Source organism: Urocampus carinirostris, chromosome 1, assembly GCF_059441175.1.
Source record: "Urocampus carinirostris isolate Australia breed hairy pipefish chromosome 1, RoL_Ucar_1.0, whole genome shotgun sequence".
Taxonomy (NCBI): domain Eukaryota; kingdom Metazoa; phylum Chordata; class Actinopteri; order Syngnathiformes; family Syngnathidae; genus Urocampus; species Urocampus carinirostris.
Genome location: NC_142349.1, coordinates 3,626,375 through 3,639,727, shown reverse-complemented (window position 1 = coordinate 3,639,727; position 13,353 = coordinate 3,626,375). Strand labels below are relative to the sequence as shown.

The following is a 13,353-nucleotide window of genomic DNA, read 5'->3' as shown; positions in this document are numbered from 1 at the left end:
ATGTTACACCAAAAGTAAATCAAATGTCCGTTTTCCTTTATATGAATATTCATAATTTTATTTAATCCTATCAACGCACCCACACACAAGTAGTAAGTACTATATACTATTTAGTTATTTTGATGTTTTATCTTGTTGTACCAGAGGTTTGGGAGGCATTCGTTGATTACCTATGGTTTTTATCCCATATTATACGCCAGTGTCTGAAAATCATGGCAAAAAGTTACCAGGGCAGACAACTATGTAAAGTTGCCTGCCCCATTTTTCACAACTTGAAACACAATAAGATGACTAATCACAAAAAAAAAAAAAAAAAAAAAAAAACATTGTTGCAAAGTATTAAGGATTGATGATCAGAATATATACCAGAACAACACTTTAAAATTAAGTTTATTATAAATCTACTTATAACATTCATTGCATGTATACGACATCGCTGTTTTCCATCTGCCATCAGTATGTACCTGTATTTACTCATCTTCGTTCATGCAATGTTTGCGTTGCATCGTCTGCTACAAGCCATGTGAACTCCTCTTTCCACGATGCTTTTAATGTACGCTTACGTTTTGTAGCGTCATCAATTTTTTTTACCTTCTTTTGAATCTTTCTTCTGGGGCTGAGGTTTTGGCTTGATTCCTAACCACTTATCGATTTTTCTTGTGTTCTCTGTGCGTCTACTTTGGAAAACGATATGCAAATGCACGACCTTATAACGCTCGGGAAGCAAAAAGTTTTTCGATGCAGGCTTCTGATCGGCTGCTGAGTATGCAAATTGCCTAATGAACCGAAATTTTCTAACCGAAAGAAGATTTCGAAATAAAAAAAGCAAATGTTTGATTTGAAAAAAAAAAAAAAAAAAATTCTTGAAAAAGTTGTCGGCCACCCGGGCGGAGACGTTTTGTAAGTTGTACGCCTGACGTAAAAGATGCACGCCCCGGGCGTCTGGGCAGACGTCGTTTCAGACACTGCTATACAGCAATTTTCACCCAAGAACTGATGTATGTCAAAAAGAGATCAAGGACCCTGCCATGGATAGCAAATATTTGACTCCACAAGGGAGCAGTTTGACGGCCATAAAGTGTCTAAAAGCAGCGCTGAGACGCACTCAAAGACAGAAAAAGTTTATGTCGAGCAGCTATTTCGTTTTTTTTTTTTTTTTTGGGGGGGGGGGGGTGGGGGTCACTCCTTACACTTGATATGCAGGGCACGGAAAATGACAATGCATGAATTTAAAATCCACCCAAAAATGAATTACTGTATATGGTTTGGGTAATAAATTAATTTAGTTAACAGAAAACATTCCAAACTATTTTAGGGATCTTAAACGATTTTTTGAGACCCATTCCATCATTAGCTACTAAATATATATATTTATTTTTTCCCCCCAAGTTTTCTGATGTCATATAAATATGGAAATGACATATAAATGTCTTTGGCACAGAGTGAGTTAAGATTTTTTTTAAAAGATTATGCCCCTCAAAAATTAAATCTTTTGGGTTAAATTAAGTGGTCTCAAACTACAAATTTATGTGTAATCAATTGTCCAGTTTTTATTGTACGTCATTAAAATAACCAATTAAAATCTATTTTTTTTGTATCTTCATCATAATTGTGTAGTTTGGTTTTGAGTTTTTTTTTCTCACTTGAAATATTGTTATAATTTTTTTTTATTTTTAGTTTCCATTTTATTCAATAAACCTTATTTTTATTTAGATCTTTTAAACCCATGTAAACTGTTGTAAATGTTGTCATTACTACTTTATCTTCATTAAAATTTAAAGAAACATTTTTTTCAGTTTTCTTTTCAGTTATTTTTTAAATTGATATTTTTATAATCTATTTTGATATTATTTATATACAAGGTGGGCACGTCGGCCTGCCTGGTAGATTTAAAGCCTGGATCTACCAGCACTCTATTCTTCCCAGAGTCTTGGGGCCTCTCTTGGTCTATGCAATACCGGTATCAACTGTGGAGATCCTCGAAAGGAAGATCAGTAGCTTTCTCCGGAAGTGGCTTGGACTTCCCCACAGCCTTACCAGCGCTGCTTTGCACGGGAAAAGCAATAAAGTCCAGCTATCCTTCAGCGGGCTCAGTGAGGAGTTCAAGGTGGCAAGTACTAGAGAGGCTCTTTAGTCCAGAGATTCCAAGGACAGCAGGGTGTCATCAGCTGGGGTTGAAGTGAGAACTGGAAGAAAGTGGAGAGCTCAGAAGGAAGTGGAGGTGGCAGAGTCACGACTGAGGAAGAAGACACTGGTTGGGGTCCTGGCATTGGGGAAAGCAGGTCTGGGGTTCTTTCCAAATACCAAAGTGAGTCAAGCCCAAGGGAAGGAGAGACAACATCTTCTCCCGGAAGAGGTCCGAGCAAGTGTGGAGGAAAAGCGGTTGAGCAGGGCAGTCGGACTCCGAAAGCAGGGAGCAAGGACAAGTTGGGAGAACCCATTGACCTGGTCAAGCATAATGCAAGGAGACTTCCACCGTGTCCGGTTCCCTGTGCAGGCATTTTCCGATGTCCTACCAAACCCAGTGAACCTTCATGTGTGGGGAAAGAGCGGGACACCCTCCTGCCCCCTTTGCTCTGGAAGAGGCTCCTTGGAACACCTCAGCAGCTGCTTAAAGGCCCTAGCTGATGGTCGCCATCGCTGGCGCCATGACCAGGTTCTGAAAGCAGTTGCTGAGTGCATCGCCCTAGCAATCAACAGCGGCAAACACCGTCAAGCACCAAGCAAGGCAGTCAATTTCATCAAGGCAGGAGAGAAACCCAGGGCTTGTGCACAGACAACATCAGGACTCCTCCACATTGCCTCTGATTGGCAGTTGCATGTCGACCTTGGGAAACAACTAAGGTTCCCCCAGCACATATCAGCAACATTGCTCAGACGAGACATGATAATCACCTCTCAGACTTCAAAACACCTAATCATCGTGGAACTCAGAGTCTCGTGGGAAGAGCGCATTGAGGAAGCCAATGAAAGGGAACAGGCAAAGTCACAAGAGCTGGTGGAGGAGTGCAGGGGCAGGAAAGTTGTCTTTGAGCCAATAGAGGTCGGTTGCAGTGGGTTTTCTGGACGATCCTACTGTAAAGTCCTAGGACAGTTGGGTGTGACAGGGGCAGCCAAGAAGAAAGCCATTTTATCCTCTAGCGAAGCAGCAGAAAAAGCCACCAGGTGGCTTCGGCTCAAAAGGGCAGAACCGTGGACTGCTACTGGGACGCAATTTGAGGACTGATCAACCTCGGCTGGGTCACCTGGGCGAGAATGTCTGATGTTGCGAGACCCGTAACACTCAATGAACCCAGGATACATCATTGACAATGCGTCCCAGTTGCATCCAGGAGATTTTTCTTTCAAGTTACAAGCTGGCACAGCCAGTGACTCCTAGGAAGAGACTAGGTGGCAACCAAGAACAGATTGGCCGACTACTGGAGAGACAGTTGGGTTAGCACCCCAGTCTCTATCTTTTGTGTGAAGGAACCCCAACAAGCTACGAAAAGCCCTAAAGAGAGATACCCCCAAGAGATCCCGAGATGGGGGGCAGATGAGATCTCCAATCGGACGGACCAAAGGTTAACGACCCCTGCAAACGAACAGACGACGTTTATGACATGTATCTGCGGCAAAATATGCAAAAACAACCGTGGCCTAAAATTTATCAGGCCAGAATGAAATGTTTGGAGTGGGAGAGCGAGGTACAACACACAGGTCCTGGACCTGGTAAGATGCAGGAGGAGCCCGAACAGGTGGCAATCCACAGATCCCAGTCCCTCCACGTGCCAAGGTCTCCCGACCCTAGCAGATTAGTTCCACTGAAGCGGATTAAATAGCCTGCAGCGAACAAAGAGACTGAGTGGCAGCTGTTTGATGAGCACATGTCCAAAATCATCCAAGCCACAGCACAGGAGACGTTGACAGCAGACTCAAAGCGATGACCACCATAATCGCCAGCTGTGGCTCAGAGAGATTCGGCTGGCCGGAAGAGGACAACACCAAGACCACCCCCTACACCATGAACCGCAGAGCCACAAAGATACATCAACTGCGCCAGAAGCTCCGAACCCTAAAGAAACAGTTCAAGAGAGCCGCTGAGGAGGAGAAGCAACCGCTGGCAGAACTGCAACATCCTGCGGAAGAAGCTGACAACTCTACGCAGAGCAGAGGGGCGCAGGAGACAAGGAGGGGAATGGGCAAGAAAGCAGGCGGCTTTCATTGCCAATCCCTTCCGTTATGCTAAGCTGTTGTTTGGGGACAAAGCTTTCATCACCCCAGCCCCATCTACAGAGGACTTCAAGGTGTCGGAGCCGAGCCTGAAGGAGGTTGAAGAAGTCATCAAGGCAGCCAGGTCAGCATCTGCACCGGGCCCCAGTGGTGTACCCTACCTTGTCTACAAGCGTCTCCGGCACCTGTGGAAGACTTAGAAAGTGATCTGGCGTAGAGTGGCCAACCAGTGAAGGTGTGCTGAGGGAGTTTGGAACCCCAAGGAGGAGGACTCGAAGAATATCAACTAGTTTCGGACAATCTCACTATTGAGTGTGAAAGGGAAGGTGTTCTTTTGCATCGTCTTCCGAAGACTGACAGAGATCCTCTTCAAGAACCACTACATCAACACTTATGTCCAGAAGGGTGGGATTCCTGGAGCTCCTGGCTGCCTGGAGCACACTGGGGTAGTCACACAGCTTATCAGAGAAGCCCACGAGAACAGAGGAGACCTTGCTGTGTTGTGGTTGGACCTAACTAATGCCTACGGGTCCTTTCCACACAAACTAGTTGAGCTTGCACTACAACTCCACCACGTTCGTAACAAGATCAAGCACCTGATCCTGGATTATTATGACAAACTTCAGGCTTAGGTTCACTTCCGGGTCGGTAACATCAGACTGGAATCACCTTGGGAAAGGCATAATAACGGGTTGTACCATATCCGTTACACTTTTTGCTTTGGCAATGAACATGGTAGTCAAAGCTGCAGAAGTGGAACGCAGAGGGCCAATATCCAGATCAGGTGTTCGCCAGCCTCGCATAAGAGCATATATGGATGACCTTACCATCACCACAACATCTGTCCCTGGGAGTAGATGGGTCATGCAGAGTTTGGACAAACTCATAACATGGGCGAGGATGAGCTTCAAGCCCTCAAACACTCAATGAACCCAGGATACATCACTGACGATGCGTCCCAGTTGCATCCAGGAGATGTTTCTTTCAACATATTTATATAATATTTTAAATTTTCTTCATTCAAATTTGTTTTCATTTTATTTTATGGTGTCGTTAATCTTAAATTAAATGGGGACAAGGGTTAATTATTTTTTTGTTTTCTTAAGTGTTTTGTTTTATTTTAGAGAGTAATTTGTATTTTTATAAAATGTATTGTTCTTAGCTCGGTGGCCTTGGGGTAGGGCGCCCGCCTGAGACTGGCAGGTCACTGATTCGCGTTGGCCGAGTCATAATCCAAGACTTTGGTACCCATTGCCTCCCTGCTGGGCGCTCGCCATTAGGGGTTGAGTTGGGGGGTTTGGTAACCTAATGAATCCCAACGACAAGTGTTTGGTAGAATTATGATCGCATCATTTACCATACACAGTTGCATGTTTGTGTATAGGAGCCAATCTCAGATTTATTTTGTTAATTTACTTTTATATTATTTTTATTTTTTAAAAATGGGCACATGGACACAATTTGGTTTGTTATTTTTTTTGATTAATTTTGTTTTCAATTATCATTATTATTATTATCATCATCATTACTATTTGTACTGTATTTTTTTCTTGGAGTGTTGTTTAAACTTCTTCCCTGCATGTGAAGGAAGGAGGAACACAGAAGACTTATGTTAGTGCTTATAGAGAACGTACATTTTCATCTGAAAATGAGTTTTTAATTAAAAAAAAAGTAATCATTTAAAGTGAATAACAAATTTGAGATTTCATTTTTGGAGGCCTTACTATGTTTCAATTATTGTGTACAACATCCCTCCTACCTTTCAGGTTGGATCTCCTCCTCAGGACTTGGTGGCCTGCTGATTTCAGCGTATTCCTCCTTCTCTTCAATGCCGACATCCTTCTCCAGAGCTTCCGTGGACATCTTGACCTCTGCCTCCAGTATGTTTTCTTCCTGTTTTATTTGAAAACTTGCATCCACAGGGACAACCGACTCCACAATGGCAGGACCTTCAAGTTGAGAAGGAGGCGGAGTAGAATTTGCAACCTGCTGAGAAGAAAAACTCTTCTCAATGGAGGAAGGATGTGGAGCAGCTAAGGTGGCTGGGTGAGAAGGTGGAAGGTTATTAGTGGTTGAAGTTGGTTCGGATGAAGCAGTGGGAGGAGGGTGAGGCTGGGGAACCGAGGACAAGAAAGTAGACGCCAAGCCTGTGACGGCAGCCGTAAGGGGTTTGGCCATTGAGAAGAAGGAAGTGGCGGATGGAGCCTGGGGTTGTTTTGGTGCTTTAGAACTTTGCATCTGTGGTATCGAGGAGGGCAAATTCTGGTTCTGATTGGCCATTATCTGTTTTTCCTGTACTGTTGGCTGCTTCTCCAACGGAGGTCTTGGCACATCAAGAGCCGGCGACGTCGGTGTGGGAGTAAACGGAGCTTCCAAATCCTCACTGAGGTTCTCTAAATTGTATTCGTCATCATCGTACGTCAAGTCTTCTTCTTCGTAGAGACCTTCCTCTTCCACTTCGTACAAGCCACCCTCGTCCTCGTCGTAAAGCGCCGTCTCCTCGCCTCCATCTTTGCTGTACCCACCCTCGTCGGTCTCATCGGGGTCCCAGTCTGGGGAACCTTTGCTGAAGCTGACGGACGAGTGGCAGGAGTGGTAGGAATCGTTCTCGTCGTAAGGGTCGCGCTCGCCGTATTCGGCTTCATAGTCTTCTTCGCTCAGCTGGCTACTGCAGCGACTTAACTCTGCCGAGGAAGCATAGCTTCCAGTCGGACTGCCAGAAAGCAAGAGGAAGGACAAAAAGACAAAAAAGTGAACATCAATAGGTGGGATCATCAGTTAGCCCATAAGACAGGGTCCAAACACCTTTCTCATAGTCAAATTCAAGCACTTTTTAAGGACTTTCAAAACCAATTCTAAAATTTTTCTACTTCCTTTAAAAGAAAATATGGTGTGAATAAAGTCTTATGGTGTGAATAATGTGTTTTGCAACAAATACAAACTACTTCGCGGATTTTCACTTTTTGCGGGTGGTTTTGCTCCCCATTAACCGTGATAACCGAGGGATTACTGTATGACAATTCCTCTCACCTGACAGTCTTTTGCTGATGGTAGTCTATGTCTCGGCCGTCGGACAAGGTTGGGTAAGATGCGCCTCGTGCGTTTCTGTGCTGGTGGCTGATGGGATACTGGTGGACCGAAGCGTTGGGCTGCGATGTGCTATAGTAGGGAGGCGGAATGCTGTTACTTGTTTCGCTGCGGTAGTCGCTGTCACGGTCATCCACCGCGCTGTCAGGGTCATCGTCTATGCAAAAAAACAGCACCATTACTATAATTTATTGTTATGAGCACAAAATATTGCAAAAAGTGCATAAAATTATGGTTGTGTTCATCATGTAAAAAAAAACCCTGATTTGTTCAGACCAAAAAACAATCGACTTTGGCCTGGACGGATCTATTGACACTAACAAAGATGTTATATAACGAAATTGTGAATATGCTTGATTGCTATTAAAATTGTCGAGAAGGGTTGTTCAAACCTCACATTGTTTGTTTGCTGCTATTAGTGTCAATAAATTTGTTCAAACCAAAATATTTGTTCAAACCGGACGGATCTATTGACACTAGCGAAGATGTTACATAACGAAATTGTGAATATGCTTGATTGCTGTTAAGATTGTTGAGAAGGGTTGTTAAAACCTCACATTGTTTGTTTGCTGTTATTAGTGTCAATAAATTTGTTCAAACCATTCATGATACAAGTGCTCGGATACCAAATGGCACACATACCTTGGCTTTGAAAAATGGATCGCTCATTCATATTCTATATGTACAGGTTATTACTAAATTGAATTGTCTTTATTTTTATTGATATCAACGTTGTGAAACATTGTATGCAACAAGATTGGACATGGCACTCCAGGGTAAACAAGTAATATTGACTTCAAAAAGAAACAAAGATAAAAACATTATCAGGATAAAAGGCAGAAAAATTTACAACGTAGTGCTTGGACAAGAGACTAGCTCAAGTTGTTATAATGGTGCAATATTCATGAATAAGAATAAATAGTGCATCATAACAATGGTACAATGAAAAGAAGTGCAATAACATTTAGCAGCAACAATATAATAGTAAAAAAAAATCTACACATATATATATATATATAATATACAGTGTTCTCGTTTGCCCGTGTCCCCGCGTCCTAGACGCATTATTTTTGCTGGGGACGCATAGTGTCAAATCAATGTGCGTCCCCGGGACGCAACTTTTTTGACACAAAATTGTCATTATTACCCTTTTTTTTTTTTTTAACAAAGATTTACCGCACTCCAAACTTTTCGTCAGGCAGATCCGCCATTGTTTTGGTCTCGCGGTTCGAGTTTTTGTCTGCACGCCTATCTCGGAAAACGAGATCTCGTTGCTTCGAGATTACGTCATTGTTGTGGTGGTCGTCGTTGAGTGAAGATTAAGTATGCATACCTGTCAACCGGTACGTTTTTGCCGTACAAAGTAAGTCTATTATGTATGACGTACAAGAAAAATCTGTACGGAAAAACGCAAATTTGTCAATCATGGGTACCATCCGGTAAACACCAACTATCACGAAAACGGCAAATCAATCAAGTCAAACGAGTTAGAGTTGTGTAGTGAAAGGCAGTCTCTTTTTAGAGAACCAGCTTTTTCGGCTCAACTCATTAAAGAGAGCCGGCTCTCAAACAGCTCACTTGCTTGATGCATTATATTACGAATTATTATGTTGTATAAAGAAGTTAAGAAAAAAAGGAAGTATAAAAGGAGAAAATGAAAAAAAGACAGTTTCGTGGTTATCCATTTAATCAGTATATCACCAACACTAATTTAATGCAGAAAATGTATTAATAATTTGAATAAGAAAATGTATTATTCTACTTAATTATATTTGCATGTATTTTTTCCTTCTACAGTGAACGTCCAAGCTACTTAATTTTTGATTTTTTTTTTTTATAATAAACCTCATTCATGTCGAGCAACTCAGTGTCTCACAACAAAATGTTCATTAACAATATATATGATATAAGGAAACACATATTTTGTAAGGGAAAATACGACAGTTTGTAAGGGCATGGAGCAGTGGAGGTTGACAGGTATGAGTATGCCTCCGAAAAAACAGTATTAGGTGAAAATCAAAACAAAATTGGTAATTTCTTCAGTGTCAGTAATAAGTCGAACCATAATGCAGAAAGTCTCCTCCTTGATCTGCTACCTTATCGTGGTGGAGGAGTTTGTGTGTCCCAATGATCCTAGGATGATGAGTAAAAACAAAGGTCCTCAATTTCCTTCGCCCAGACACGGGTTACCGGGGCCCCCTTCTGGAGCCAGGCCTGGAGATGGGGACCGCTGGCGAGCGCCTGGTGGCCGGACCCTTACCCATGGGGGCCGGCCGGGCACAGCCCGAAGGGACGGCGTGGGACCCTCTTCCGATGGGCTCACCACTAGTAGGAGGGGCCAAAGGGGTCAGGTGCGCACAGAGCTGGGTAGCGGCCAAGGGAGGGGTCCTTGGCGCGACGATCCCCGGCTAAAGAAACTGGCTTTTGGGACATGGAACGTTACCTCTCTGGCAGGGAAGGAGCCCGAGTTGGTGCGTGAGGTTGAGAAATTCCGACTAGATATAGTCGGACTCACCCCCACGCACGGCTTGGGCTCTGGTACCAGTCCTCTCGAGAAGGGTTGGACTCTCTTCCACTTTGGAGTTGCCCGTGGTGAGAGGCGCAGAGCCCGTGTGGGCATATTAGTTGCTCCACGGCTTGGCGCCGGTACATTGGGGTTCACCCCATTTGACGAGAGGGTAGCCTCCCCCCGCCTTCGGGTGGGGGGATGGGTCCTGACTGTTTATTGTCCTTATGCACCAAATAGCAGTTCAGAGTACCCACCCTTCTTGGAGTCCTTAGAGGGTGTGCTTGAGAGCGCGCCCCCTGGGGACTCCCTCGTACTGCTGGGAGACTTCAACGCTCACGTGGGCAATGACAGTGAGACCTGGAGCGGCGTGATTGGGAAGAACGGCTCCCCTGACCTGAACCCGAGTGGTGTTTCGTTATTGGACTTCTGTGCCCGTCATGGTTTGTCCATAATGAACACAATGTTCAGACATAAGGGTGTCCATATGTGCACTTGACACCAGGACACGCTAGGCCGTAGTCGATGATCGACTTTGTCGTTGTTTCGTCGGACCTGCGGCCGCATGTTCTGGACACTCAGGTGAAGAGAGGGGCGGAGCTGTCAACTGATCACCACCTGGTGGTGAGTTGGCTCCGATGGTAGGGGAAGATGCCGGCCCGACCCGGCAGACCCAAGCGTGTTGTGAGGGTCTGTTGGGAACGGCTGGCAGAATCTCCTGTCATAAGAAGTTTCAATTCACACCTCCGGCAAAACTTTGCCCATGTCCCGAGGGAGGCGGGGGGACATTGAGTCTGAGTGGACCATGTTCCGCGCCTCCATTGTCGAAGCGGCTGATCGGAGTTGTGGCCGTAAGGAAGTCGGTGCCTGCCGCGGCGGCAGCCCTCAGACCCATTGGTGGTCACCGGCGGTGAGGGATGCCGTCAAGCTGAAGAGGGAGTCTTATCGGGCCTTGCTGGCCTGTGGGACTCTGGAAGTAGCTGGCAGGTATCGGCTGGCCAAGCGGAATGCGGCTTCGGCGGTTGCCGACGCAAAAACTCGGGCATGGGAGGAGTTTGAGGAGGCCATGGAAGCAGACTTCCGAACGGCTTCGAGGAAATTCTGGTCCACCATCCGGCGTCTTAGGGGGGGAAGCGGTGTGCCATCGACACTGTGTATAGTGCCGATTGGGCGCTGCTGACCTCGACCCGGGACGTTATGAATCGGTGGGCGAAGTACTTCAAAGACCTCCTCGATCCCACCGACACATCTTCCTCTGGGAAAGCAGAGTCTGAGGACTCTGGGTTGGGCTCTCGTATCTCTGGGGTTGAAGTCACCGAGGTGGTCAAAAGACTCCTCGGTGGCAGGGCCCAGGGGGTCAATGAGATCCGCCCAGAGTTCATTAATGCTCTGGATGATTGATGGTTGACACGCCTCTGCAAAATCGTATGGACTTTGGGGACAGTGCCTCTGGACTGGCAGACTGGGGTGGTGGTTCCCGTCTTTAAGAAGGGGGACCGCAGAGTGTGTTCCAACTACAGGGGATTCACACTTCTCAGCCTCCCTGGTAAGATCTATTCAGGGGTACTGGAGAGGAGGGTCCGCCAGGAAGTCGAATCACTGATTCAGGAGGAACAGTGTGGTTTTCGTCCTGGCCGTGGAACACTGGACCAGCTCTATAGACTAGGGTGCATGGGAGTTTGCCTGTCCGGTCTACATGTGTTTTGTGGACTTGGAGAAGGCATTCGACCGTGTTCCTCGGGAGGCCCTGTGGGGGGTGCTTCGGGCTGTGCAGTCCCTGTATGCCAGATGGCAGAGTCTGGTCCGCATTGCCGGCAGTAAGTCGGATTTGTTCCCGGTGAGGGTTGGGCTCCACCAGGGCTGCCCTTTTGTCACCGATTCTGCATTATTTAAATAAACAAAAGTGTGCCTTGGTTTGAAAAAGGTTGGATAAAACTTGCAAAATGCAATGTTATAAAAAGCAAAAAGGAAAGCCATTTTTCCACTCTATTTAACGACATACAATTCCAGAGACTTCAAGTCAAGCTATAATACTGCTGACTGTGCCTAGGTTTAAGCATATTTTTCTTGAGGCAGACTAAAGGTGATTGCTATGCATAGGAAAAAGCATTAGTCAATGAGCAATTGTGCAGGTTCTCCGCCACTTAACAAGATGAGGTAGGCCTTTAAGAGTCATCATAGCTCAACCATGAGATGAAAAAAAAAATCTAATTCTCAAATTACAGTTTTAATTAAGTAATTTGCAGGGATGTCCTGTAAGGGGAGGCAGGTTAGGCTGTGCCTCAACTTTCTTCATGGAAATATAATTTAATTGGTACATTTATACAGTGTTAGAATTCTCATCTCATCTCATCTCATTAGCCGTACCGCTTATCCTCATTAGGGTCGCGGGGGGCTGGAGCCCATCCCAGCCATCTCCAGGCAGTGGGCAGGGGACACCCTGAACTGGTTGCCAGCCAATCGCAGGGCACACAGGGACAGACAACTCATTCGCTCATTCATACCAAGGGACAATTTGGACCAGCCAATTCACCTGAAATGCATGTTTTTGGAATGTGGAAGGAAACCGGAGTGCCCGGAGGAACATACAAACTCCGCACAGGAAGTCTGGAGCTGGATTTGAACCCACGACAGGTTCCCATGACATGAACTGTGCCGCACAAGCGCTAACCACTGCGCTGCCATGCTGCCCGTGTTAGAATTCTTTCTCATTTAATGTTAGATTTTATTTTTCAAAATCCCTGAATTCTCACAAGTGGGGCCAGCAGTTCTCTTGTCTCGTGGCAGAGGGCAATAGCGCGAGCAATGATTCTTATTAGAGCAAACATCGGCCAAAACCAATAGAATTACTGATAATATTAGCGAGCTAACAACAAGTCAAGCCATCAAGTCCTTTTTTCTCGTTGTATGGATTTTTTTGTAATGGTAGATTACCTATTTAGTGACGCACGCAATTCTTTCGCCTCTTGGCAGAGGGCAGTAGTGAGTCTAAGATTCTAATTTGGTGCACACCTCAGCCCCAAACAATAGAATTAGTGAAAGGATTAGCAAGCTAAAAGCAAGTCAAGACATCCAGTCTTTTTTTTTTCTTGTTCAAAAGGTACCAGCTCATATAATTTGGTTAGGAGTAAATTCGAAAAAAGCCTTTTTCTTTGCTACGGTTTATATATTGTTTTATCGCTTGGTCAATCAAATGATGAATAAAATGTAGCTTAATTTTAAAAAACCTGTCTGTGCTTTACCAGACATGAACCACACCGCTCGTCACTGGTAATTGGTCAGTACAAGTATGCTAGAGAGCACTGAAATGAACCAATAAAGGGCTGCAAGGATTTCCTATGGTCAGATTAAAAAATAAAAAGTGTTTTCCCCAAAACAGTTCTAACCTGCACATTAAATGGTTGAAAAAAATACATACTTTTTTCCACTACTATACATATTGTACATGATTCAATTGTTTGTTTGTTTGTACATGATTCAAATTGAATCTTTTCTTCCGGCGCCGTCACGAATGGCAGCCACTCCAGCAGCTCCCGTGTTATTTTCGA

At 44.9% G+C, this 13,353-nt stretch overlaps 1 protein-coding gene across 1 annotated transcript in view; it reads right to left on the bottom strand.

Moving 5' to 3' along the window:
* LOC148373278 (protein unc-13 homolog A) overlaps positions 1 to 13,353 on the bottom strand; it is a 66,488-nt gene that overhangs the window by 34,810 nt on the left and 18,325 nt on the right. Inside the window, exons 9-10 of the mRNA XM_088342553.1 lie at positions 7,243 to 7,456; positions 5,972 to 6,925 (exon numbers count right to left, since the gene is read on the bottom strand). Of these exons, the coding sequence (XP_088198679.1) occupies positions 5,972 to 6,925; positions 7,243 to 7,456 (1,168 nt within the window). The remainder of the gene's footprint in view (positions 1 to 5,971; positions 6,926 to 7,242; positions 7,457 to 13,353) is intronic.